At 40.1% G+C, this 26,557-nt stretch overlaps 1 protein-coding gene across 3 annotated transcripts in view; it reads right to left on the reverse strand.

Annotated features, from left to right (window-relative positions):
- NCAPG2 (non-SMC condensin II complex subunit G2) overlaps positions 1-26,557 on the reverse strand; it is a 76,218-nt gene that overhangs the window by 31,253 nt on the left and 18,408 nt on the right. For all 3 annotated transcript variants that reach the window (XM_004430577.3, XM_087433809.1, XM_087433814.1), the window contains exons 7-13: positions 23,742-23,836; positions 21,825-21,894; positions 19,014-19,100; positions 15,269-15,364; positions 14,468-14,593; positions 5,676-5,855; positions 4,399-4,551 (exon numbers count right to left, since the gene is read on the reverse strand). In XM_004430577.3, the coding sequence (XP_004430634.1) occupies positions 4,399-4,551; positions 5,676-5,855; positions 14,468-14,593; positions 15,269-15,364; positions 19,014-19,100; positions 21,825-21,894; positions 23,742-23,836 (807 nt within the window). The remainder of the gene's footprint in view (positions 1-4,398; positions 4,552-5,675; positions 5,856-14,467; positions 14,594-15,268; positions 15,365-19,013; positions 19,101-21,824; positions 21,895-23,741; positions 23,837-26,557) is intronic.

Genomic DNA, 26,557 nt, shown 5'->3' on the forward strand with positions numbered 1-26,557 from the left:
CTCCAGGGCTGGCTTGCCTGGATGACCACCATGGCCTCCTCCAGCCCCTCTCACAGCTGCTGCCACATTAACTGCACAGATCAGAACTGCCCTATGCCCCCTGCTCAAAAGCATCAACGTTGTCCACCGCCTACAGAGAAGGGCCAAACTTCTAAGCAAGAAATTCAAGAGAAGAGAAAAATATCATAGAGTAACAGAAAGAAAATAGATTTTAATGGTGAAATGTTCAAATCCTGTCTCAGTCACTTATCTGCTGGTAATCATGTGCAAATACTTACACTCGAAATAGTTTCCTCGTGTGTATACTGGAGATAAAACCACTGACATGTATTTTTCTCAAGGACCTAGCTCTAATGATCATTCCCTCTTTCCAGTATTTTCAATCGGATCTTTCTTACCAGTATTTAAGTATTTTCATATCTTTCCAACCCTTAAAACAAAATATGCACACACAAAACTAGAATGTGTTTCCTGTCTCCTTCCAGCTCCTACCTTCACTGCTCACCTCAGTGACCTGCCTATACCCCGAGCTTCACTCTCTCACTCCCACTTAAACCTCAACCCACACTCATCCAGTTTCTACCCTCACTGAAATTGTTCTTACCAAGGTCATAGTGACCTTTTATTGCAAATTCAGATGCACAAATTCATGCCCTCACCTTAGAGGAAATCTTTGAGCACCTGACACTACTGATTATGTCCCCCTGAAATGCTCCCAGGACACTTCCACTCAGACTCCTCTTGGTTTCTGAAAAAGTTACTGGAGTAAAGACAATAACTAACCCCAAATCCCACACCAAACTCTTGTACTCACACTCTAGTGCTGGGGAGGCAAACGACGCCCAGTGCTTCCAAAAGCAAGCCACAGGGAGAGGGGAGAGCAGTGGGCCCAGCTCTTGCCCTCACCCCATGAGAGGCAGGCAGCTTCGTGGAAGAGAACCTGCTGCCAACTAACTCCAGCACTGAGGGAGCCAGGCTTAGAAACTAAGTAATTAGAGACCTACTCGAGTTAGAGGTAGTGCTCTCAAGGTTTAAGAGAAAGAGATAAATAAAAGTATTCACAATCTGACAGGTGTAACACCTTCTCTCACCTCTCCTCTCTCCTCTGCCCTGGTCCCTTTCTGCCACCTATGCCAGTCCAGATGGGCTACAAGTATTGAGTGTGAGTGCAGCAGGGTGTAACCCTGAACAGCACACTAGCACACTTGTGGGCAATGATGCCAGCAACAAACATTTCCCAAAACACTTCAGTGCATCAATAAATTACTATTTATTGTAACTTCACAACAATCCCCAAGTAGATATTAGTGTCCCCTTTATAGGTAAGAAACTGAGGCTCAGAGTGACTCAACACAAACCAACGAACGGATTCACCATTTACCCACTCTGCTGCTGCCTTCAACAGCACAGAAAGGCAGATGACAGAGGTGTGCAGTGGGCACTGAAGCAGACATGTGAAGGGGCAGGGCCAACATCTCCAGATTCCCAAGCCCTTGAATTCAGCCCCTCTGGGCGGCAGTACCCTCAGCAGTCTCATCACTCATCTCCCAAGCGTGTGCTGGTCAGTAGCAGGAAGCCGCAGTAAGAACTTGTGGTGGGCCACGACAACCACGCCATTAGCTGAAGGTCGACCCCAGAACGAGCAAAAGCACAGCAACAGACAGATCTGCAGAGGGAAAACGAGGAGAGCGGAAAACCCTCTGCTTGAGAACCCAGGTGAGCTCTCCAAGCCTCAAGACCTGAGTTCAAACCTGGCTGAATGAATACACTCGAGAAACACCTTAAGTCACAGCACAACGGCCTGAGCAGGTAGGCCGTACTTCAAACAGGTTTTCCACGGTCTGTCTCGTTTCATTTAAAAAAGATTAGCTCCTGGGCCGTCATGGAGACCAGACCATCTTGAATGGGAACTAGCCCTCTTTCACCAAAGGCCAAGGTTCCAGCAGCGTTCTCACAACTAACATGCCCTGCAAGTCTGCCTTTCCAGAAACTCCTCATATTAGCTTCTTTTGCGCTGAATCACTTTTCTAAAATAAAATGCAGAACAATTCTGATTAGTTCAGGATTCTGATTTGTTTTGTTTCAATTATGTGAGGTTTTATTTTACTCAAACATATTACAGGTTGAGATCTACAACAGACAAGAACGTAATAACTGTAACTGGTGTTTCACTTCTAATGTTAAGAAGAACTGCCTATTAATAAACCCAAAGGTTGTTTTTTTAACAAAGCAGTTTCAATATTAGTAACTGTTGATTTAGCCTAAATCTCAGATATACAACTCGAGAAACGTAGAATTTCTAAACAAACGGTAAACAACTTGAAATTATTAGCACTGACAATGAAAAACATAAACAGAAGCCTAATTAACTAAGTTGGTAACTGCTCCTTGGCCATACAAGATAATTTTATTTAATTAGCTTTTATTATCTACCATGTGTCAGTCATGCTGCCCAGGGCCTTTGAGACTAAGGTGTGGCTCGCGGCGCCTCTGAGCTCAGCCCTACCACGGCTTATAAAGGAAATAAAACGAAAGGGCAATTCTCATTCCTTCTAAAGCTATCTGCAGCAGACCATGACTGTGCAAATGTGTCCATGAATAACGCAGCACGCCAGCGTCTGACAGCCTAGCAGCACACTGCCCCGGTCATTCCAACCTAGTGGATGATCAGCCACCCCCACTTCCCATTAGCTGCCTCTCCATGTGCCTGTCAATCTTGACCTTGATTTGCAAGAAGAATTAGCTTGTGTGCCCATAACAAACCTTCCAAAGATCTCACAGCTCAATCACTCTCTGCCTTGTTTTTGCAGAGCTAAGGATTAAGATAAAAGAAACACCTCACTTTCTCTGCTCTTGCTAGTCCCCCAAAATCCAGACCTTTTGTTCCTGTCTTACGTGGTCTCTCCCATTCTCTTGGGTAGACTCATCAATAAACTGAAAACAATGGCTCTCTCGGTTTCCTCACCAGCCATTACCTCAATAACCCTTTGCAAACAGATTTAACTTCAAACGCAATACTAAGCCAAAATTTTCCCTTTCAGATTCAGAACTATAGTTTTAATAAGCTTTTATAACAAATGCAATCAAAATTGCGGCTGGTTTTTTTGTTGAAATTGACATGCCTATTCTAAAATTTATATGTAAATACCAAGGACCTAAAATAGCCAAAGAATTCCGAAAGAAGAGCAACAACACTGGAGGACTCACTACAAGACTTCCTGGAAAGCTGCAGCAATCGAGGCAGTGCGGCCTTGCTAAGAGTGGACAAACAGATCAATGGGACAGAACAGAGTCCAGAACAGACCACAAACAGAACCAACTGATTTTCAACAAAAGTACCAAGGTATGACATGGGTGTATTCCTACTACATAAGTCACACAAAATATTCTTTGTTTTTGTGGGGTTGTTTTGACATAAAAAAAAATTCCAGTTTGAAATTCAAAAAGCGTAAAACAATACATCTCCTACGCAGTGATAAGGCCTCCCCAGGACCCCATCCCTAGATATGCAATCCCCCTCACTCAAGCAACTGTTATTAATTCCTTGTTTTCTTTCAGGGATATTTTATGGGTATATGAGCAAATACATATGCATGTTCCCCATTTTACGCAGCTGGCAGCACATTACACACACTTCTACACTAGCTTTTACTCTTACACGTTAGTGTTATTTCCACGTAAGCTCATTCCCTTTCACGGTAACATAGCATTATCTCATTGCATGAACTCACCACAGGTCAGTGTGGCTGACCCTATACTGATGGACTCTCAGGTTGTTCCCAAATCCTGTGCCGTGACAAAACAGCATTTTAAAGTAAATTTCAGAGAACTATTGTGTGGAGGAAGAAAGCTCACAAATAATAATACCAAATAATAATGAAGTTAAGAACTTCATAACTAACATTTTTAGCCAAAAGCTGAATAGAACGAGAGTTAAAGAAGAACATTCTCACTTCAATAGTTTATACCATGCCAAAATCTACATTATGATAAAACAAGTATCTCCTTGCTTCCTTCTGTAAAATGTGGGGGTAGGAGGAATTTCATATTCAACATTTTTCCGAGTAATATTTAAGTGCTTCCTATGTGCCAAGTATTTAAATATTTCAACAAAAACTTCCATGCATATGATAAAAATATAATTTAAGGTGGGGGCTGCTTACATTAATATCTTTCAAAAAGAAAATACACGTTGATATTTCTAGAAACTTCAATGAAAATTACAAACCAAATAAAATCTTATGACATAAACAATTGGTAGGATATACCAGACATCAATTAGCTTAAAACGTGATTACTAAAACTCTTGGAATTAGAACTGCTTTGTCTTTTTGTTGATAAAAACAAATGTACTTATTTATTTCATGTCTTAAATAAGGAAAATCCTATTTACTCTACCTTAGCAGCCCTCACTGCTTTAATTTTCAGCAGCATATCAACAAAAGCCACTCTCACTTTTTCTGAATTGTCATGGAGACTGTATTTTAGTGCTGGCAAAAGCTGTTCTAATAATGGGTGGCTTAATTTGTTATCCAAAATTATCGGCAGACACTACAAGAAATAAGAAAGATAAACAGTTCAAAATTAAAACATAAACAATAAATAGTTCAGGAAAGAAAAATTCAGTTAAGAAAACATTCAGCTCCAACTATACTAGAACTACTGGTAAAATAAATAAACATAATTACAGAAAATAATACTTTTCTAAAAGAGTTTCATATAAAAAGTATACTTTTAATGAATTAGTATAATTTCAATCACTGATAATCAGTTCATACACTGTTTCATTCAAATAAGATTAAGGCAGTTATAAAATAATTTTTCAATGCTTTTTCTTAGCTACATTTTCAAGGATTTTTAGAGTTGAAAGAAACAAAGAACAATTGCTGGTGGAGGGGGCTCGAAAGCCAGTTTGTGTCCAAAGTTGATGTTCAAGAATCTTTTTAAATTTTTTTAACATCCCAAAACTTCTGTTTCCTGACGCAACATTGCATGAAAACCTGAGGGCGCAGAGCCCCCAAGACTGTCAGACTCGTACTCCTACACAGCCAGACCCACACGCCTCAGATGGACAGCCAACAACCCGCCCAAGCTCAGTCCAGGCACCAGCTTGTCTGAAGACCTGACAGGCCCTACCTCCTTCTCCCCGGTTATTAGGAGAAAGTGTGTGCTTGTTTTTAAAGAGACCTTACACTTTAAAGATCATACTGATATATTTACAGATGAGCTGATATAATGCCTGGGATTTACTTCAAAGTAACCAAGTGGGAGACATGGGGTTACATATAAAACAAGATTGGATATGGCCTGATAACTGCTAAAACTGGATGATGGGAGAAAGGATATTTTTGTTGGTTCTTATTAAAAGTACATACAGTACACCAAAAAAGTCAATTTTCATGTATAATAATTTTTAAAAATTTTAAGTACATACAGCTCCTATTCTAAAATGCTGTGTTCTCCTCACTAAAAACTAGTATTATTTCAAGTAGACAGTTTTTTGTAGAAATCACTTTTAATTTGATTTTTAAAAACGTTATTTTGATACACAACAAAAATGTCAATAGTGCTAATCTATGGAGCAGGACTATGGGTAATTGTTACATTTTTCTTTCTCTGTATTTTCTCACTATTCTACAATAAATAAATACTGCTTATCTAATTTTGAATCTTACCTTAAAGACAGAACAGCGTACGTCAGCTGAGCTTGTATCAAACGCCAGTTCCCCAGTTACTTTCTTGAGGAGATCAATAAGAATGGTCGGAGGCATCATTTCCCAGTATTTGGAAGTTATTTTACAAACACCAAGGATCCCTGTGGAACGGACCATCGGATAAGGATCTTCTAAAAGGCTCTATAAGTAGGAGGGGGAGAAAGGCTTAAAAATCTTAAATCAGTTCCCTTTATATCAATATTTGCTTTACACATTAGCACTTTGGGCATTCACAACTTAGACACTTCGTTACAGTTACAGAAAGACTGGCCATATACTGACTCATGGATTTCTGCTTATTTATCATTTCTATAGCTGAGCATTTAAAGAGGACAATCCAGACACATATGGTGCCTCATTTGCCAATCCCATCTGTAGGACTTTGCTGACAGCAGGGCCTCAAATACCAGCTCCACCATTCAGTGGGAAATGCAGACTTCAGTTGATCTTAGTAGACACAGCCTATGCAAATCCTCTGGTGAATTTCCAAAATGCTGTAACGCACTAAGCCCAGATGAAGTAATTCTAATGAGTTAATCCAGGCCATGGTCGTCAGTGGTTGCTAACAGTACAAAAGGAGATAAGACATTATGTACTCCAACAGAAGTGCGCAACAGTGTCACAAAGAATCTAACACAACAAAGCCCTCACAAAAACATGACTCTCATCAACTCTGTATTCAACTACCAATTTACAGGAAGTACAAAGGGCAGGGAACACATTAATGGCACCACCGGGACAGGTTCTGTAAAACCCAGACTGTGGGAAACAGAAGGAGAATTTGGCTTCTTCTTTTTTTTTTTTTTTTGTGAGGAAGATCAGCCCTGAGCTAACATCCATGCTAATCCTCCTCTTTTTGCTGAGGAAGACCAGCTCTGAGCTAACATCTATCACCAATCCTCCTCCTTTTTTCCCCCAAAGCCCCAGTGGATATTTGTATGTCATAGTCGCACATCCTTCTAGTTGCTGTATGTGGGATGCAGCCTCAGCATGGCTGGAGAAGCGGGGTGTCAGTGCGCAGTCGGGATCTGAACCCAGGCTGCCAGTAGCGGAACGTGCGCACTTAACCGCTAAGCCATGGGGCCAGCCCGAGAATCTGGCTTCTTAAACAACAAAAATAGCAAGCAAAAAAAAATGGAGAGAGAGGAAAAGATTGCTGGAGAGGGAACTGATAGTCCAAGAGACTTAAACAATACACTGGCCAATCACAAAACACGGATCTTATTTATACACAGATTCAAACAAAACTGGAAAAAACGTCACTGCAATGTTGCTGGAAAAAAACCACTGGATATTTGATGACATTAAGGAATCATTCATCTTTCTTTAGTTGTCACAATGGTATGATTATACCTAAAAAAAACAAGAGTCCCATAGGAGCTAAGAACATACAACAGAGAAAGGAAAGTCTCTTCAATAAATGGTCTTGGGAAAACTGGACAGCCACATGCAAAAGAATAAAAGTAGACCATTATCTTTCGCCATACACAAAAATTAACTCAAAATGGATTAAAGACTTGAAGGTAAGACGTGAAACCATAAAACTCCTAGAAGAGCATATAGGCAGTACACTCTTTGACACTGGTCTTAGAAGGATCTTTTCAAATACTATGTCTACTTGGGCAAGAGAAACAAAAGAAAAAAATAAACAAACGAGACTTCATCAGAGTAAAGAGCTTCTGCAAGGCAAAGGAAACCAGGAACAAAATGAAAAAACTGGGAGAAAATCTTTGCAAATCATATATCCGACAAGTGGTTAATCTCCAAAATATATCAAGAACTCATACAAGTCAACAACAAGAAAACAAACAACTCGATCCAAAAATAGGCAGAGGATACGAACAGACCTTTTCCCAAAGAAGACATACAGATGGCCAATAGACACATGAAAAGATGCTCAACATCACTAATTATTAGGGAAATGCAAATCAAAACTACAATGAGTACACCTTATACCAGTTAGAATGGCTATAATTACAAAGACAAAAAAATAACAAATGTTGGAGAAAATGTGGAGAAAAGAGAAGCCTCATCCACTGCTGGTGGGAATGCAAACTGGTACAGCCACTATGAAAAACAGTATGGAGATTTCTCAAAATATTAAAAGTAGAAATACCACACAAGCCAGCTATCCCACTACTGGGTATTTATCCAAAGAACTTGAAATCAACAGTTCAAAGAGACTCATGCACCCCTATGTTCATTGCAGCATTATTCACTATAGCCAAGACGTGGAAGCAACCAAAGTGCCCATCGACTGATGAACGGATCAAGAAGATGTGGTGTATATATATATAATGGAATACCACTCAGCCATAAAGAAAGACAAAATTGTCCCCTTTGCAACTACATGGATGGACCTTGAGGGTATTATGTTAAGCGAAATAAGTCAGACAGAAAGACAAACACCATATCATTTCACTCATATGTGGAAGATAAACTAACACATGGACAAAGATAACAGATTAGTGGTGACCAGAGGAGAAGTGGGTAGGGGGGTGGGCATAAGGGGTAAAGGGGCACATATATATATGGTGACTGACAAATAATAATGTACAACTGAAATTTCACTATGTTATATACTATTATGACCTCGAAATAAAAAAGAGCCCCTATCTTTTAGCAATATCTCTTGAAATATTTACAGTTGAAATGATACGATGCCTCAGATTGCTTCAAAACAAGGGAAGAAGAATTAGATCAGGTTTGGGTCAGCAATTACTGAAACTGTGGAATGGGTACATAGAGGTTTATTGCACTAGGTTCTCTATTTATTATGTGTGAAATGTTCTATTAGAAAAGTTTAAAAACATAAAATAATTCCTATTCCTTAATTAGAAAAAAAAAGGCTTCAAGTTAGGATGAATGAGCACTTACTTCCTCTCCTCCCCAAAATCTGTCCAAAATGACAAATAAGATAACAGCAATGCTGGAAATAAAAAGACTATGGGATTCCTACGAGAAAGAAAGGGAATAAGGAATGGATTCATGGAGAAAGGAGCAGAAAAGGTTGTGACCTGGACATTCCTATGCCCTGCACAGACTCAGGCCAGCCCCAAACCCGGGGTCAGGACCACAGACACTACAAGGGCTACAAACAATTCCCAGACACAGCGTGGTGGTTCAGGAGTGAGCGTCTGCTCCCAGGGAAAACAGCCTGCCAGGAAGAGTTCTCGGAATAGATACTGGGGGGCAGACGAGCAGTGATAACTGCAGAACCTCCACAAAGGAAAAAAGAAAGGAGAGAATGCCACCCAGGAGGGAAGGCTCCTTCCCACCTGGTAACGGTGCAGCCACCAGCCTGCTTGTCCCTCAGCCACAGAACCTACAGGGGATCCTACCTGCTGACAAGCCCTACCCACTTATGCAAAACCACGATCAACTCACCATGCAAAGAAGTCTACTGAAGACACAACCAGACAAAAAGCCGTGCCAATGACCTAATCAACCCAAACCTTTATTCAAAAATAAAAATGGAAAAGTGAATATGACAAGTCATTTGAGAAAAAACAATGGCAAGAAAAAAATAAAACAAAAAATAGAAGAAAACTTTAGGAATCTGAGGACCTAAATTTGAAACTCGCAGGTTTTAGAGATTTTGTTTTCTATGAATTACTTACAATATTATTCTTCAAAAATATATTCTGGATAATCACCTTATAACCACATAGTCTCATAAAACTCATGACCCACATTTGTGTTTCCATTCAATCCCACTGTCACCAGACAATCACTCAAAACCATGGCACTTAACTTGTAATGCTGTTTCTACAAGGAGAAATCACTGCATCTCAACATCTACAGACATTCATGGGCTGCCTCAATTTTTTATCTTCAAAAAAAGTCTCCATATTACTGAGGTTTGAGAAGCACTAACAGAGCAAAGAGCGCGAGAGAACAGTTAAGGCACATGGAGGGTCTCAGGAAATAATCATTGCTCTTATTTATCAGATTATCTCTTTCATCAATCCTCATAAAAGGGGCCGGCCCCGTGGCTTAGTGGTTAAGTGCACGCGCTCCGCTGCCGGCGGCCCAGGTTCGGATCCCGGGCACGCACCGACGCACCGCTTCTCTGGCCATGCTGAGGCTGCGTGACACATACAGCAACTAGAAGGCTGTGCAACTATGACATACAACGATCTACTAGGGCTTTGGGGGAAAAAAATAAATAAATAAAAATTACAGGGAAAAAAAAAAAAAAAAGTCCTGTGCAAAATGATGGAACCCCAAACGACTGACCTCATTGCTGGGAATGAAGAAAAAATATCCCTGACTTCACCAAGAAGAGACGTTTCCGTCTCAACCTCAGCTCAGGGTGGGGTGGCAGGGTGTGGAACCTTCTGCAAGAGTTCTTAATCACCAGCAACAACCACTCACATGCTTTTGTGGCTAAAATTCATCCTATCTCTGTGGCCCTGAAATTCTTAAGCTGAATATTAAAAAAAAAAAAAAAAAAAAATCCTCATAAAAGATTCATTTCCCTTTACTCAGTACCTGATCCAATGGGGTCATCAACTCTTAGCCAACACACAGGCCAAATCCAGCCTATGCCTGTCTTTTGTGTGGTCCACAACACTTAAGAATGGTTTTTCATTTCTTTTTTTTTTTTTTTTTTTTTTTTTTTTAAAGATTTTATTTATTTATTTTTTCCCCCCAAAGCCCCAGTAGATAGTTGTGTGTCATGGCTGCACATCCTTCTAGTTGCCGTATGTGGGACGCGGCCTCAGCATGGCCGGAGAAGCAGTGCGCCGGTGGGAGCCCGGGATCCGAACTCGGGTCGCCAGTAGTGGAGCGCACTCACTTAACCACCAAACCACGGGGCCGGCCCAAAGAATGGTTTTTCATTTCTAAATGCTTGAAATCAAAAGAATAGTAGTTTGTGACACATGAACATTACACGAAATTCAAATGTCTGCGTCCATAAATGCGATTTTATTGGACAAGCTGCCCTCACTCATGTCTGTGCAGTCCACGGCTGCTTCCGAGCCACAACTGCAGGGTGGGATAGCTGCGACCGCGTGGCCCACAGACCCAGAATCATCATTATCTGGCCCTTCACAAAAACGGTTTGCCAACTCCTGCTCCTAAAGTTTCTATCGCACCGCCTCCTAAAAGGAGTCGGGAAAGAACAAACATTGGAAAGAAGAAAATAATCAGATTATTAAGAAAACTTCTTTTGTCTAAGATTCAAACTAATACACTGAATTTCATGGCACATCAGCAGAGGGAAAAAAAATCAAAAGATAAAGAAAAATATCCTCCAAGGTTCAGAAACCCTCAATGCTAGAAAACAATGCAAAATATTTTGACAGTCCAGGAAAAAAATTATTTAACATAAAACACTCTACATGGCCAAACTATAAATTAAGTGTCAGGAAGAAATAAAAAACATCTTGGGATTCAAACACTCAGACACCTGCCTCCCCAAGGATGGCCTGCAGCAAAGTAGGACTGAGTGAAACTCTTTGAGCTCATAATAATTACTGTCTGCGATGGTTTCCCATAAGCTCCCTTCACTCCAAAAGTGATTCACAGCTTTCATAGTATATGTTGCTTACACACGAGCCTTTCCCTATTAAATTTTCATCTTAAACACAGACTTAGAGTTGAAACTTCATTATTGTTGTTTTTAATGCTTAAAATAGTCTTTTAAAAATCTGTTTATGGGGGCCGGCCCCATGGCTTAGCCGTTAAGTGCGTGTACTCCGCTACTGGCAGCCCGGGTCAGATCCCGGGTGCGCACTGACGCACTGCTTCTCTGGCCATGCTGAGGTCGCGTCCCACATACAGCAACTAGAAGGATGTGCAACTATGAAATACAACTATCTACTGGGGCTTTGGGGAAAAAAAGGAGGAGGATTGGCAATAGATGTTAGCTCAGAGCCAGTCTTTCTCAGCAAAAAGAGGAGGATTAGCATGGATGTTAGCTCAGGGCTGATCTTCCTCACAAAAAAAAAAAAATCTGTTTAGACAGTGACATCTCATTTTTATGAGACTCTTTTTTGACTGAGTTTTGCTACGTGAAAAACACAAACCTATCTCCACTAAGAAATATGTAATTTTAAAAAACAACTGTAACATCAATGTTTTATACATCTACTATTTTTTAAACTTACACGAGTGACTTAGAATTTAATATTTCTTCTTCTGAAAAAACATTTAACTGACTTCAACAATTCTTTTAGCTTTTTTATTCCCTTAAATTCAAATAAAAGAGAATTTAATAATTTTTATTTTTTAAAAGGTTAATAAAATGAAAACAAAACTCAGGATGATTAATCCAAATATAGATTCCTCTGTGTTCCAATCTCAATATGGTCAAGTTCTTCTGATTCTAGCAAAGAGTTGGTATATCTTTCAAGTATTTTCTCCAATAAGAATATGCCATTCCTACGTGTAATATTTTTTTCACTGTAAAATAATTATTTCATAGGCCTTGCCTCTTAAACTTATTAGGATGTACATATTACACAACTGCTAACAATGCATTAACCTTCATATCTTGGAAATATTTTTATTCATATGAAATTTCTACCAACTATGATGCTCTCACAGTAAGATTTCTTCAATCTATAATTAATACAATTTAAAGAATTCTAATGGAATAGAGAGATTGAGTTACACTATACTTTCATTAGCCAATATTCTAAGTGTATCCAAGATATCAAGTAATTGACAGTATCTACATCTCCAAGAGACTGACATCTCCTACACACCTTTCACTTTGTAAATTAGTACTAAACTCATCTCTCTAGAAATTCACTCCAGTTTCTAGTACAAGATACAGAGGATTCACCAATATGTTCCTAATATTATATTAGACAATCATATCACTTTACATACATTTAATGTTTCTATGGACAATAATAACCACTGTCATCTTAGTGCTAGAGATGGAGCTAAATGTTTTACATACAATTTTTCATTGAAACCTTATCATAATCCTATAAAATATTATTCTCAGTGTTAAAGAAGAAACAGAAGAGAAGTTAAGTAATTTGACAAAGATCAGACTTAAGTGGAACTGGTACTGAAAACAAAATGTCTGACTCCATGCTCTTAATCAGTATGCATCCTGCCTTCCCATCTGAAGGGCTAAAATGATTACCCAGCAAGTCGTTCATAATACCCTACTCCTACACATTCAGTTCAGGAGCAGCAGGGGCCAAGCACTCACCGGAAGTGAATAAAAGAGCAGGTGCAGCAGAAGAGGGGTGCTGGACATCAGCACATACTCCATCACTGCATTCAAATGCAGATATTTAAACATTTCAGGCACAAACAAAAGTGGTTCACAGATTGGGATATCTGAGTTAAAAAGTGCAAGTTTTTCATAGTTTGTTGGCTAAAAGCTACCAAAATCTAGTTTTGGTTTGCCCAGCAACATTTGCCCCACAAAATTAACCATGATCTGCAAAGGGAATTTTAGATACATATACATGTGGCTAAGGCACTCATGGCAAAATAGTGATGACTGTTCATTTTAGGGGTATGTGTGTGTCTGTGTGGGGGGGTGTTTATGTACATGCATGTGAATGCACACACACGTGTATGTATGTGTGCATGTGCGTATGTGTGTATGTACATATATGTGTATTAAAAGATAAGTATACACATATTCATTATACTATTATGTCAACTTTCTGAGATTTTGCACAAGTCTGAAAACAAAGAAACAAAAGGAAGTATTTTAGAAGTGCCATGAGTAACCATCATTATCATGGTGTTTTTGCTATCACTTCCTAAAATTGTATTCTACCAACTAGGACAATAAATTTTTTTTTTTTTTTGTGAGGAAGATCAGCCCTGAGCTAACATCCATGCTAATCCTCCTCTTTTTGCTGAGGAAGACCGGCTCTGAGCTAACATCTATTGCCAATCCTCCTCCTTTTTTTCCCCCCAAAGCCCCAGTAGATAGTTGTATGTCATAGTTGCACATCGTTCTAGTTGCTGTATGTGGGATGCAGCCTCAGCATGGCCGGACAAGCAGTGCATTGGTGCGCGCCCGGGATCCGAACCCGGGCCGCCAGTAGCGGAGTGCACGCACTTAACCGCTAAGCCACAGGGCTGGCCTTAGGACAATAAATATTTTTTAGCTTGTGTTAGGAAACCCTGCAAACGTAAGGGAACATAGAGAAATAAGCAGAGGCTAGCTCTCTCCAGCTAGATGAAAAAGATTCACAATATCCCTTGGAAATAAATGTCACATCCTAATGTCTTAACATCTCCTTAGAAAAATCAGCCATCTGAAAAAAATCTATCTCGACAAGTATGATTTGTACCAGGCTTGCCTTAAAACATAACCAGTGTTTGTTCATACTATCCCACAACTTTACAGTAGGCAATATCACCATCCCCAATTCACAGAAAAAGGCACAGACAAGTTAGTGACCTGCCCAAAGCTACACAGCTTAAATGTGAGGGGGAATCAAGCCCCAGATCTGTTTTAACCACTATGTCACACTGCCTTTCTGCTGGGGAAACAAGAGTACACACAAAACATTTAAAACTATATAAAGTAATAAATAATTAGATGTTCTAAAGGAGATGAAGAGGAAGAAAAAAGGACACTACGGGTCCATGCTGTCACAGAAGTTACCAGGGAGAGAATGATTTCCTTGAAGAATGTCAAGATCTGGAAAGCTTGCCATGTAGGGACCAGCACACAGGCAGTTACAGGGGCACGACCAGGATGCATACCAGGCCTAGACAGAGCTGAAGGCACAAGGAGCTCGACCACATGAAATACGTACATAGAGTTCTTCAAATTGTTTCTGAATTTCACTATCCATTTCAATAGCATTAAAGCTAGGATCCCGAATAGGAAATGCTTCAACGAACAACAGTGCAGCATTTGACCGGACTTCAGAGTTTCTGGCCTAGAATAATGAAAGAAGAGTGTTTCAGAATCCAAAGAGATGACATTCAAGGGCTTCAGGGTAGAGTTCCTAAAGTAACACTTCTAGTATCTCAGTATAGACCTATTTACAAATCACAGACAATTATAACACTTAAACGACCAAACTTGTGACATCTTCCTTAAGTTAAGCCAAACTGGCAGTTTAATATCGAATGTCAAAAGATATTAAAAGATCCGTTTCCTTGCTTCAGAGCCCTCCTTGTGTCATTAACAGTGACCATCATATCCCACTCCTGACACCAGAGTTACTTGCATTGAAAATTACTCAGGTGTTCATTTGAACACTTCTTCCAATGTTGTCATCCTGTTCCCCAGTCACCAGCGTGATGATGCCTCGAGGACCAGGACAGTCCAACCTAGCTCTGCAGACCCTCCACCACCTTTGCTGGTTTACTTAGCATGACTACTCCCCTTCCAACTGTGTAGTCAGCACTAAACCAATTCAGATTCCAAGTTTAATGGACCTAAAAAATGCTTTTAACAAATGAATAAAACATTTGGCCCAAAATTTCACAAAGCTCCCAGGCTCCGGTCTTATTTTTACTGCCTTGTTACAATTTTGAATTAAAGTATGCTAAATTCAAAAGCATAATTAGTACACTCTAAACATGGATAGACTATTTAAAACGTATACCTTTAATCCTCTCCAAAGGATGGGCTTATACAATCTATAAAGCATCTCTTCCACTCCCTGCCGAACTTTCTTTTGATGGTGAAAATAACTCAGCACCTAAGAGCCAAGAAAAAAGAAAACAAAGATAATGCTGTTTTTGGGGCTGGCCCCGTGGCTCAGCGGTTAAGTGCACGCGCTCTGCTACTGGCGGCCTGGGTTCGGATCCCGGGCACGCATCGACACACCTCTCATCCGGCCATGCTGAAGCAACGTCCCACATACAGCAACTAGAAGGATGTGCAACTATGACATACAACTATCTACTGGGGCTTTGGGGAGAAAAAGGGGAAAAAAAAGGAGGAGGATTGGCAATAGATGTTAGCTCAGGGCCAGTCTTCCTCAGAAAAAAAGGAGGATTGGCATGGATGTTAGCTCAGTGCTGATCTTCCTCACACACACACACAAAAAAAGATAATGCTGTTTGTAAAAGAAGCATTTAAGATCCTACTTTGAAAAAACCAACAGGGAGAGCAGGTTGTTCTCGCCACCAATATAGGCACTCATGCTTCACAAGCCTTGACAATTCTTTCCTAAGAGAAACTACAAGGATAGATATACTGACAGTACTAAACACGATTAATCACATGAAAGAAACCTATGGCAGAAATAAAGATCAACGACCCTGAGCTATGAAAAGTTTTGGGTTCTAGTTCCTAGTCTACCAACAGCCACATAACCTCGTAAAAAAGTTACTTAAACCTCTGACCTTCAGGGTAAAATAGAAAAGGAGGGTGTGTAAAGGAGCCAGCCTAAGTGGTTTCTATAGCCCACTCTGGTTCTAAAATGCGCTGGCTACAACTCCCTTTTGTTCTAAGAACCTGTAATGGGCAAACAGAAAAGGCATATATCTCAAAATGGGTGCCACTGCCTAGTGATCCTTCACAGTACAAGCTTAATTTAGACACCAAGTTCTTCCCAAAACTTATGAATAATCAGAAAACAGATTGTTCTTTCCACTTCCAATCCTTTGTTCTCTTCTACCCGCCTCTTTACAACCAGAATCTTCCTGCATTTCTTCACAGACTCTTGTCCCCAACAACAATCAATTTTGCCTTACTTCCTTAATTTACAACTCTTGGAGCTAAAATTATATTAGTGAAAAATGGAAAATAAAAAAATTAAACAGACTTTAAAACAACAGCCTATACTTCAAAATTAACTTGAATCATCTTTACCCTAAACGAACTACAGTCTGTGGATTCTTTTTTTTGATTGTTAATTCTTTATTTAGGAGTTTTTATTGAGGGTGATAAGTGGTATTAGTCTATAGTTTGTTTTCTGTGTACAATATTATCAAGTTTTAGTAGCAATCATAGACTCACTTTATAGAAAGATTTTTAAACAGCTTATTAAGATATAATTCGCATGCCATAAAGGTCACTCTTTTAAAGTGTACAAGTCAGTGGGTTCTAGTATATTCACAGAGTCGTGCAACTATTACTACTGTCTAATTTTAGAAGATTTTCATCAACAATATGGGGATTTTTACTTTCAAATGACTTCTGCAGCATTTCCTGAAGCTTCTTTCAACATATCAATAAAAATGATTTATCATATAAACATGATGTTTCTCAAAAAAAAAAAAAAAGAATTTGAGGAAAAAGGTACAAAGTGTTATAAGCAGTAATAACAATTACTTGGAGTCCAGGAATACATTTCATTTGAAAAGTGAAATCTAATATTCTTCTTTTTAATTCTTTCTGTGCATTTTTCCATAAATTTACCAAATAGTGATATCTACACTTATAATATCTTTTTTTTTTTTTAAGATTTTATTTATTTATTTTTCCCCCAAAGCCCCAGTAGACAGTTGTCTGTCATAGCTGCACATCTTTCTAGTTGCTGTATGTGGGACGCAGCCTCAGCATGGCCGGAGAAGCGGTGCGTTGGTGCGCGCCCAGGATCCAAACCCGGGCTGCCAGCAGCGGAGCGCGTGCACTTAACCGCTAAGCCACGGGGCCAGCCCTACACTTATAATATCTTAATTACTCAGACTACCACAGCAGAAAATCAGATACGAAATTAGTTATTTGTTAAGAGTGAAGCAACTATGTCACAAATTTGTACAGTTTAACACGATGCCATTCTTTTTTTTTTGGTGAGGAAGATTGGCCCTGAGCTAACATCTGTGCTCATCTTCCTCTATTTTGTATGTGGGACACTGCCATAACATGGCTTGACGAGCAGTGTGTCAGTCCGCTGCCAGGATTCGAACCTGCGAACCCCAGGCCACCGAAGCAGAGCATGCAAACTTAACCACTGTGCCACCAGGACAGCCCTGATGCCATTCTTTATGACTAAATAGAATGTGAAACATCAAATCATATATGTGAAATAATGACCTAAACTGACCTACAACTTAAGGAAGCCACACTGGGATTAGGGGTCGGGGCAATTGGATATATTTATCTCTGGGTCCTTTATCTTTGGATAACTCAAACTAAATCATCAATAACATTAAAAAAAAAACGTTTTCGGTATCTACATTCTACAAATATTAGCAACTTCACTAAACAAAAAAGTAAAGAGGTAGTCTTTGTTCACTTAGCTTCTTGACACATGGCTGCCAACACTAACAGCAACCAAACAAGGCATCACTGTGGATTTAGGATGCTGATCAACACAACAGACCAGATTTTCCAATTTCTCCTGCCAGGATCATTATGATTATCAAACACCTATCAGTGTAATAATGACACTGATAATAGAGCCTTATTTAGTCAGACTATTAATAATATTAGGATAAAATTCATTTCTAAATTTTGAGATTACCTTTTATTTTTATTTTTTTTGCTGAGGAAGACCGGCTCTGAGGTAACATCTATTGCCAATCCTCCTCCTTTTTTTCCCTTTTTCTCCCCAAAGCCCCAGTAGATAGTTGTATGTCATAGCTGCACATCCTTCTAGTTGCTGTATGTGGGACTCGGCCTCAGCATGGCCGGAGAAGCGATGCGTTGGTGTGCGCCTGGGATCTAAACCCAGGCCGCCAGTAGCGGCGCGCGTGCACTTAACCGCTAAGCCACGGGGCTGGCCCTGAGACTACCTTTTAAAAACAAAAGCTTATTAAGAGAAACTATCAAAACATTTATTCCATTTGGTTTGCAAAATACCAAAATGGAAATTTAATGGATGAAAGTAAATAATAAAAATAACTTCAATTATCCTCTTTTTTGAAAAAAGTGTAGTGGCAGTTACAAAGTAATGATTCTGAACATTTTTATGTCAAAGAATTTAGTTAAAGTTTGTTTGAATAAAATTCTGATGTCTTAACAGTCTTTGCTTTCCTAATTAAAACTTGGTGGTTGGGCCGGCCCCGTGGCTTAGCGGTTAAGTGCGTGCTCTCCGCTGCCAACGGCCCGGGTTCGGATCCCGGGTGCGCACCGAGGCACCACTCCTCCAGCCATGCTGAGGCCGCATCCCACATACAGCAACTAGAAGGATGTGCAGCTATGACAGACAACTATGTACTGGGGCTTTGGGGGAAAAATAAATAAATAAAATCTTAAAAAAAAAAAAAAAAAAAAAAAAACTTGGTGGCACGAGAAAACTGCCAGAGCCAAATATCACAATTCTGAGAAATCCTTTTAACTGATGCCTGTGAAGCTTAACTTAATTTTTAAATTTAACAAAAACAATTATCAAAAAATAAAAGAGACGAGACATGATTTAAGAAGTGCACAGTCAGTGCTGTGGCGGCATCCCTCACCTCCCGCACTTTGGAGTGCACTGGAGACCTCCTTGGCAGGTGGATCCCATGGTACATCAAGTCCTGGATGCAGCCATTTTCGATTGTCTGCAACAACAAACACGACGTGAGCACCTGGTGGGTGTGTGCACTCCAGCAGATGACAGCACAGCGCAGCAGGTTTATTACAGAAGAATCTGATCTGCTCATCTTCCGTTTCGTGAGGAAAAAAACTGGATCCTTTCACAAGAGCTTTTTTATTTTAAGTCTATACCTCTTAGAATTCTGTTAGTTTTCAAATATCAGAGAGAATGCTAGTTTCTTCTATCTAATCTGATGAAATATCAAACCTCTGCTAAATGGCATGGTAAGCTTGCCCCTACCACTTGAGGCTATTCAACCCAGACGGCTCAGAGACAGAGCGTGGCCTGGGAGCCCCTCTTCTGAGTCATTCTGATAACCTCAGAAGACCAATCTGTTCCAAGAGCCTCCCCAGAACTGACACTGAACCACCTCTAAGCTAGGGGCCAGGATTCCAAACTGACTGAAACAAGACCTTTGAGGGCTGCCAGGAAGAGGGGTGGGGCAGGGGCGGGGTGTGGAAGCTCTTCCGTTAACCCAGGACACTGACGGTCCTCCAGAGTGGAGCCACTATGGCAAGGTCAACTGCCAGGAGTAGCCCAAATCCCCAACAGACCATATGTTCTGTTACCCTACACCCTCCCTCACATTGGGGATTCCATGGCTTTAGGGAAGGACATAAGGAGAGCTTGCTACTGATATTACCCTCTTCTCCATTATCTTTGAAAATATTTCTTTCACCTGAAGCCACTAATAAATCTTAGCATCACGACATGGGGAGCCACACACCGTCTGACTTGTGATGAAATATATATGAGATATTCAGCACCACCTATCAAGTATTTGTGCCACACAAGTTGAACCTTTAAAGCTAACTACCAGAATACGGACATTCTACTAGACAACTGACCTGGTTTCTTCAACATATCAACGGCACAGCTTTTGAAAAAAAGAAAAGGAGGGAAGGAGGAATGCTGTAAGAGATTTAAATGATATAACAAGCAAATGCCAGGGAGACTTGGATCCTGATTCCAAAAACACTGTAAAAAGACATTTTTGAAACAAAGCAGAGAAATTTAAATAGGGCCCGATTATTCTAAAAAATATCCATGAATTATTGCTAATTTTGTTAAGTATGATAATGGCACTGTATAACCATATTTTTTAGAGATGCACACTGAAGTTCACGGAAATGAGATGTCATATCTAGAATTTGCTTTAAAAACTTAAAGCGAGAGGGAAGAGGGAAGGGAGTGAAACTGAGAAGTACAAATTGTCAGCACTAATTTGGTACATATCTAGTCAAATAATTAAGTTTTTAATTACAAACTCTCATTTTTTTAAACCACTATTAGAGAAAAGAGGGACAAATACTCCTTCGTGTGAACAAGTTTCATGCAGTAATAAAACAATGCAAAAAAATGCATGACAATGTCCTGGTTTTGCCCTTTTCCCCAAAAAATAATACCCTGTAAAATTATTCTAGAAGTTGTCAGCAGGAGAATTATGTGATAATTTTTTGTTTCCTAGAAGTCAGTGATAACCCCTGGCAATATAAACCAAGCTTAAGCTGGGCAGGAGAGCAGAGTAGACAGAAATAAACTTCAAACATAAGGTAACCTCCCCTTCTGCCTGCAAACCGCCTCCCTCCACCCGCCATTCAGGGCCTGCTCCCAAAGAGGAAAGACCCCTTTTTGACTTAGAGTAAAAATTTTACTCTCAGAGGGAAAGAAAACACATTTCAGAACCTAGTAGGAGAAAAATCTAAGTGATATCAGACAGACACTTTCTTTTGATGATTTTCCAAGAGGGCCTTTGAATGTTTAATTCTGATTGTGAATTATTTAGCCATATCTTCATAATACAGATAGTATACAGTCATTAGAGGTTAGCCATATTCAAAACGATTGTCTTTAAGTTCTCAAAAATAACGTAACTACAGAGGTGGCTTGAGGTTCCCAAGCAGAACTGTCTGACAGAAACAGAATGTGAACCACAAATGCAAGTTTAAACTTTCCAGGGGCCACATTAAAAACAAAAAAAAGAAACAGGTGGGACCGGCCTGGTGGCGTAGTAGTTAAAGTCACATGGTCCACTTCGGCGGCCCAGGGTTCACGAGTTAGGATCCCAGGCACAGACCTACACATCACTCATCAAGCCAGGCTGTGGCAGCATCCCACATACAAAATAGAAGACTGGCAACAGATGTTAGCTCAGGGCCAATCTTCCTCACCAAAAAAAAAACCAACAAAAAAACAGGTAAAATTACTTCAATAACATATTTTGTTTAGCCCAACACATCCAAAATACTATCATTTCAACATGCAATCAATTTTTTAAAAAATTCATGAGATATTTTACATTCTTGCTTTTCCACACTCAATCTTCAAACGCTGGTGTGTTTCTTACATTTACAGTACATCTCAATTCAGACTGGCCACATTTCAAATGCCCAGTACATGTGGCTGGAAAGTACAGGTCTAGAGCTACCAAAAACCATAAAGCTTTTTGTAAAATCTTGATTTCAATCAAACTGCATATCTCATCGAGTGACGGGAATCTTGGGGCTGTGCACAAGCATGGAAACAAGCGTGAGTGTGAGTGAAGACGATATCACATCTCCATCACATAGGTTCTCACTATTTGGCTTTATTTTGACAGAGAATATCAACACAGACCCTTTCACGACTACTTATTTAGTAACTAGAATATAATAAAAATAAGTGTTAACATTTAATAAAATGAAAATACCTCCAATATTTTCCCTGAAGCCTTTTTCCAAGCTCTGAAATAAATTTCTGCAATGTGTACCATCAAAGATCTATTTAAAAAAAAAAATCAAAAATTTTAATACAGGTTCACAGAATTATACTTTTATTGTGTATCATTTCATGTACTCTTCTATCCTAGGGAAGAAGAAACTCAGTTTAGACTAGAGCTTTGCAAACTATCTATAGAGGTATGTTATCCACCTCTAGCAGAAAGTAGAAAAAGGAAAAAGTTTTCAGAAGGGCAACTGAATTATCAAACTATTTTCTTCCTTCCCAGCCAAGGCTTCCCCAGAACTTTATCTTCTGTGAAACTATGAGAACATAAACGTAGAACCAAATTCTTAAGTAAAATACACTTAAACATAAATAAATTTTTTGACTTGGAGTCACTTTGGATTTTCTAGGCTACTAATTCCCTCAGGTACAGGGAGCCCTAAAATACCAGAGTTGACTTCAGAATCACAGTTTAGAAATCTATTGGTTCAATCCAAATATTCCCCAAATGAAGAAACAGGAGGAAGCATTCTAGTAAACAGCAGGAGCTTTGCAATCAGAAATCCAGAATCAAATTCCAACTCAGGAGCCGGCCCTGTGGCATAGCAGCTAAGTGCTCGAGCTCTGCTGCTGGCGGCCCAGGTTCAGATCCCAGGCGCGTACTGACGCACCGCTTGTCAGGCCATGCTGTGGCAGCAGCCCATATAAAGTGGAGGAAGATGGGCACAGATGTTAGCCCAGGGCCAGTCTTCCTCAGCAAAAAGAGGAGGATTGGCATGGATGTTAGCTCAGGGCTGATCTTCCTCACAGAAACACAAAAAAATTCCAACTCAGTACTTACACAGCTGCCTGACAGAGGGAAATTTAGTAACCAAAACCACCTCAAGAGTTTGAGGATTCAATTTCAAAATGCAGACTAAGCACTCAGACCCGGAGCAAATTAAGTATCTAGCCCTGTCCCTGGCAAACAGCAAACATTTGTCATGACATCTCTGACTACTGTTAGGGTCCAAGAGGGTGAGAGCTCGGGCTAGAGCATGCATCCTGAGACTCTTCCCCTACAGGGCTCTTCACACCAAACCATACAGCTTGGCCCATGGTAAATTGGCAAGGAGACATTACTTTCAAATGGTACCAGAAGTGCTAGTGACACGGGCTTTACTGTACTTGAGGCTGAGATTTAACTGGTAAATAATTAGACTATTTATAGAACTATCACAAATTAAAATCTTAATTTCAGGGCTGGCCCCGTGGCTTAGCGGTTAAGTATACGCGCTCCGCTGCTGGCGGCCCGGGTTCGGATCCCGGGCGCGCACCGACGCACCGTTTCTCCGGCCATGCTGAGGCTGCGTCCCATGTACAGCAACTAGAAGGATGTGCATCTATGACATACAACTATCTACTGGGGCTCTGGGGGAAAAAACTTTAAAAAATTTAAAAATTTTTAAAAATCTTAATTTCAATGTCATTACTGAAAAAGAATGATTTCCTATAGCAGGGAAAAAACTATCCAGTGCTACAACACTACATAATAAATAATTAATTTAAGAGATAACTTTTAAAGCTTCTAACACATTAATACAACTTTTAAAAGTCAGGTCATGGGGCAAGCCCCGTGGCCTAGTGGTTAAGTTCGGCATGCTCTGCTTCGGCAGCCCGGGTTCGGTTCCCAGGCACAGACCTACACCACTCGTCAGCGACCATGCTGTGGCGGTGTCCCACATACAAAATAGAGGAAGACTGGCACAGATGTTAGCTCACGGAAAATCTTCAGGCAAAAAGAGGAAGATTGGCAGTAGATGTTAGCTCAGGGTGGACCTTCCTCAGCAAAAAAAAAGGTCAAATAGAATCTTTCAAAACCAGATTAAGATACCACAAAATATTAATTACCTTTAATACTTACTTTTGTAATCCCTGTAACTGGTTCTTAATGGTCCCATGGATCATTTTAATAAAATTTATATTCCAATTGAAAAGAGAACTAAGAAATCTTCTCCCCTATAAATTAAAAAATACGATATAATGTTAAAATTGCAACCAAATAAAAAGTTCCCAGGGCCGGCCCCGTGGCTTAGTGGTTAAGTGCGTGCACTCTGCTGCTGGCGGCCCGGGTTCAGATCCCGGGCGCGCACCGACGCACTGCTTCTCCAGCCATGCTGAGGCCACGTCCCACATACAGCAACCAGAAGGATGTGCAGCTATGACATACAACAATCCACTGGGGCTTTGGGGGAAAAATAAATAAATAAATAAAATTAAAAAAAAAAGTTCCCAGTAACCAAAAAAACAAACAATTCTTTGGATGTTCAATAACACTAAAGTTTGCTATTCCTAACAAAGGAAGCGTACACAATTATAACTTAGAATTTACACATTGAAGTTGTGCTGGGGGAAAGCACCTTGGGTGGCAGCCCCTGCGTGGGGACAGCAGTGGGAGTCTTGGAGAGACAGAGCCAGGCAGCAGAGCACAGCAGGGCCTCCCCACGTGAGGGTCCGGAAGCAGACACCACTGAGCTCCTTCCCTGCTCGGCCACAGGATTACACAGACAGACATTTACCACGCTGCCCAGCAGGTAAGTTAAATGGTCCTGTCGTTCTGGCTCTGTCATGGATGTCTACATAACCTAAAATCAAAGAATGCCTGAAATCTAGCATTTTGGGGTGAGAATGGAATTGAACAACAGTTCACATCATCTTTTACATATAAGAAAAAACTGAGGACTTGTAAACTTAAGAGGCTAAGTGTTTGCCAAGCTACAATTCTTAATACATGTAATCCACAAGCTATAAATGTCATACACATATTATGTAATGTTAAAATATATGCAAGCTATTAGATTACACATTATGAACCTAAGAAGCAAGAATATAATATTTACACTCTATAGAGTGCATAAAATACATCCAGCAAGAATCTTTCCAGTAAACAGCACCATTCTCTCTTCACTGCTTACCAGCACGCCACTACTCTCTCTGGAATCCTACAGATCTGCAACACACTTTGATACAAAACCATGCTTGCAACAGCCAAGTGAAAAAAAAATAGGGGCCGGCCCCATGGCTTAGTGGTTAAGTGCGCGCACTCCGCTACTGGCAGCCCGGGTTCGGATCTCGGGCGCGCACTGACGCACCGCTGCTCCGGCCATGCTGAGGCCGCGTCCCACATACAGCAACTAGAAGGATGTGCAACTATGACATACAACTATCTACTGGGGCTTTGGGGGAAAAACAAAAGGAGAAGGATTGGCAATAGATGTTAGCTCAGAGACGGTCTTCCTCAGCAAAGAGAGGGGGATTAGCACAGATGTTAGCTCAGGGCTGATCTTCCTCACCAAAAAAAAAAAGAAAGAAAGAAAAGAAAAGAAAAAAATAGTATTTACTGGAAGCGATTTCCCAGTAGAGTACGAGATATTTATCGTTTACCCAGAATGACTGGAAACTGACCTGATCAAATTAATGACTGATTAGGAAACTAAGTTTAGATATCTTAAATTCAAAAGAGCATACCAATTTTTAAAAAAAGGAAGTCATAACATGCACACGTGTGCTTTTATGTCTATGCTATATATTTACACATATCTATAAGTTAAACAAACGCAATTCATCAACTACTGACGTCTAAGTCAATATAAACAAAGTTTGTCTGAATTCACTCTTCACTACTTTACTCTTTCCAAACTTCATCACAATCCTGGAGATGCTTAGGGCACAGGCCATGCATCCAGCACCTTTTCCAACAATGATGATGATTAACAGCAATAAGCAGAATCAGAGCACTTCCTGCATGCTCATTACCCGCCGGGTGCTGTGCGAAAGGCTCTACACACGTGTGCTGTGTACCTCGTGTGCTCCTCACAGGACCCTGTGAGAGAGCAACTGCTGTTCCTATTTTACAGAAAGAAACACTGAGGTTGAAACTAGTCTGGTCAAGGTTACCACCTATAAAGTGAACGAACAAGGATCTGAACACACCTTGGGAGCCCAAGGTCTTGGTCAGTATGGTCAGTAATCACGTATGGCCTTTTAACCTAGCTGGCTGGAGACAATGCACTGCAGATTGGGCAAACGGGAGTCAAATTCTGTCTCTACCACTGACTGGTTGTGAGACCTTGAGCAAATTCTTCATTTATGGGCCTCAGAACTGGAACTCATCCCCCTCCTCTGGGAAGAGGGATGACTTTCCACTTTTGCCTCAAATGTGTGTCTGGTAGGCCACAAGCAATCAAAAACAAAGGCTATATTCTATAATACAAACAATATTCTTCTTTGGATCCCTGCATGGGAATAGCATCAATGTTCAATAAATGACTAAAGAAGAATCATAAGATAACAGATCAGCATTATCCAATAGAACTATGCAAGCTACTCTATAATTTTTAATTTTCTAGTAGCCACATTAATAAAAGAGATTAAATTAATTTTAATAATATATTTATGTAAGCCAATATATCCAAACTATTATCATTTAAATACGGAATAAATATATAAAAATTATTGAGATAGTTTATATTCTTTTTCAACACTAAGTTTCAAATCCATGTATATTTTACACTTAAGGTCACAATTCGACTGGCCATATTTCATGTGCTCACTAGCCACATGTGGGAGTGACCACCAGAATGGACAGTGCAGCAGTGTGCCAGAAGCCTCTCTTTGGATTTGCTGGATGGGTAGAAAAAAGAAACCGAGAATATTGTGTGATGACAGTTTTGAGTCTAT

Source organism: Ceratotherium simum, chromosome 1 (assembly GCF_057802395.1).
Source record: "Ceratotherium simum simum isolate JZ-2026a chromosome 1, ASM5780239v1, whole genome shotgun sequence".
Classification (NCBI taxonomy): Eukaryota; Metazoa; Chordata; class Mammalia; order Perissodactyla; family Rhinocerotidae; genus Ceratotherium; species Ceratotherium simum.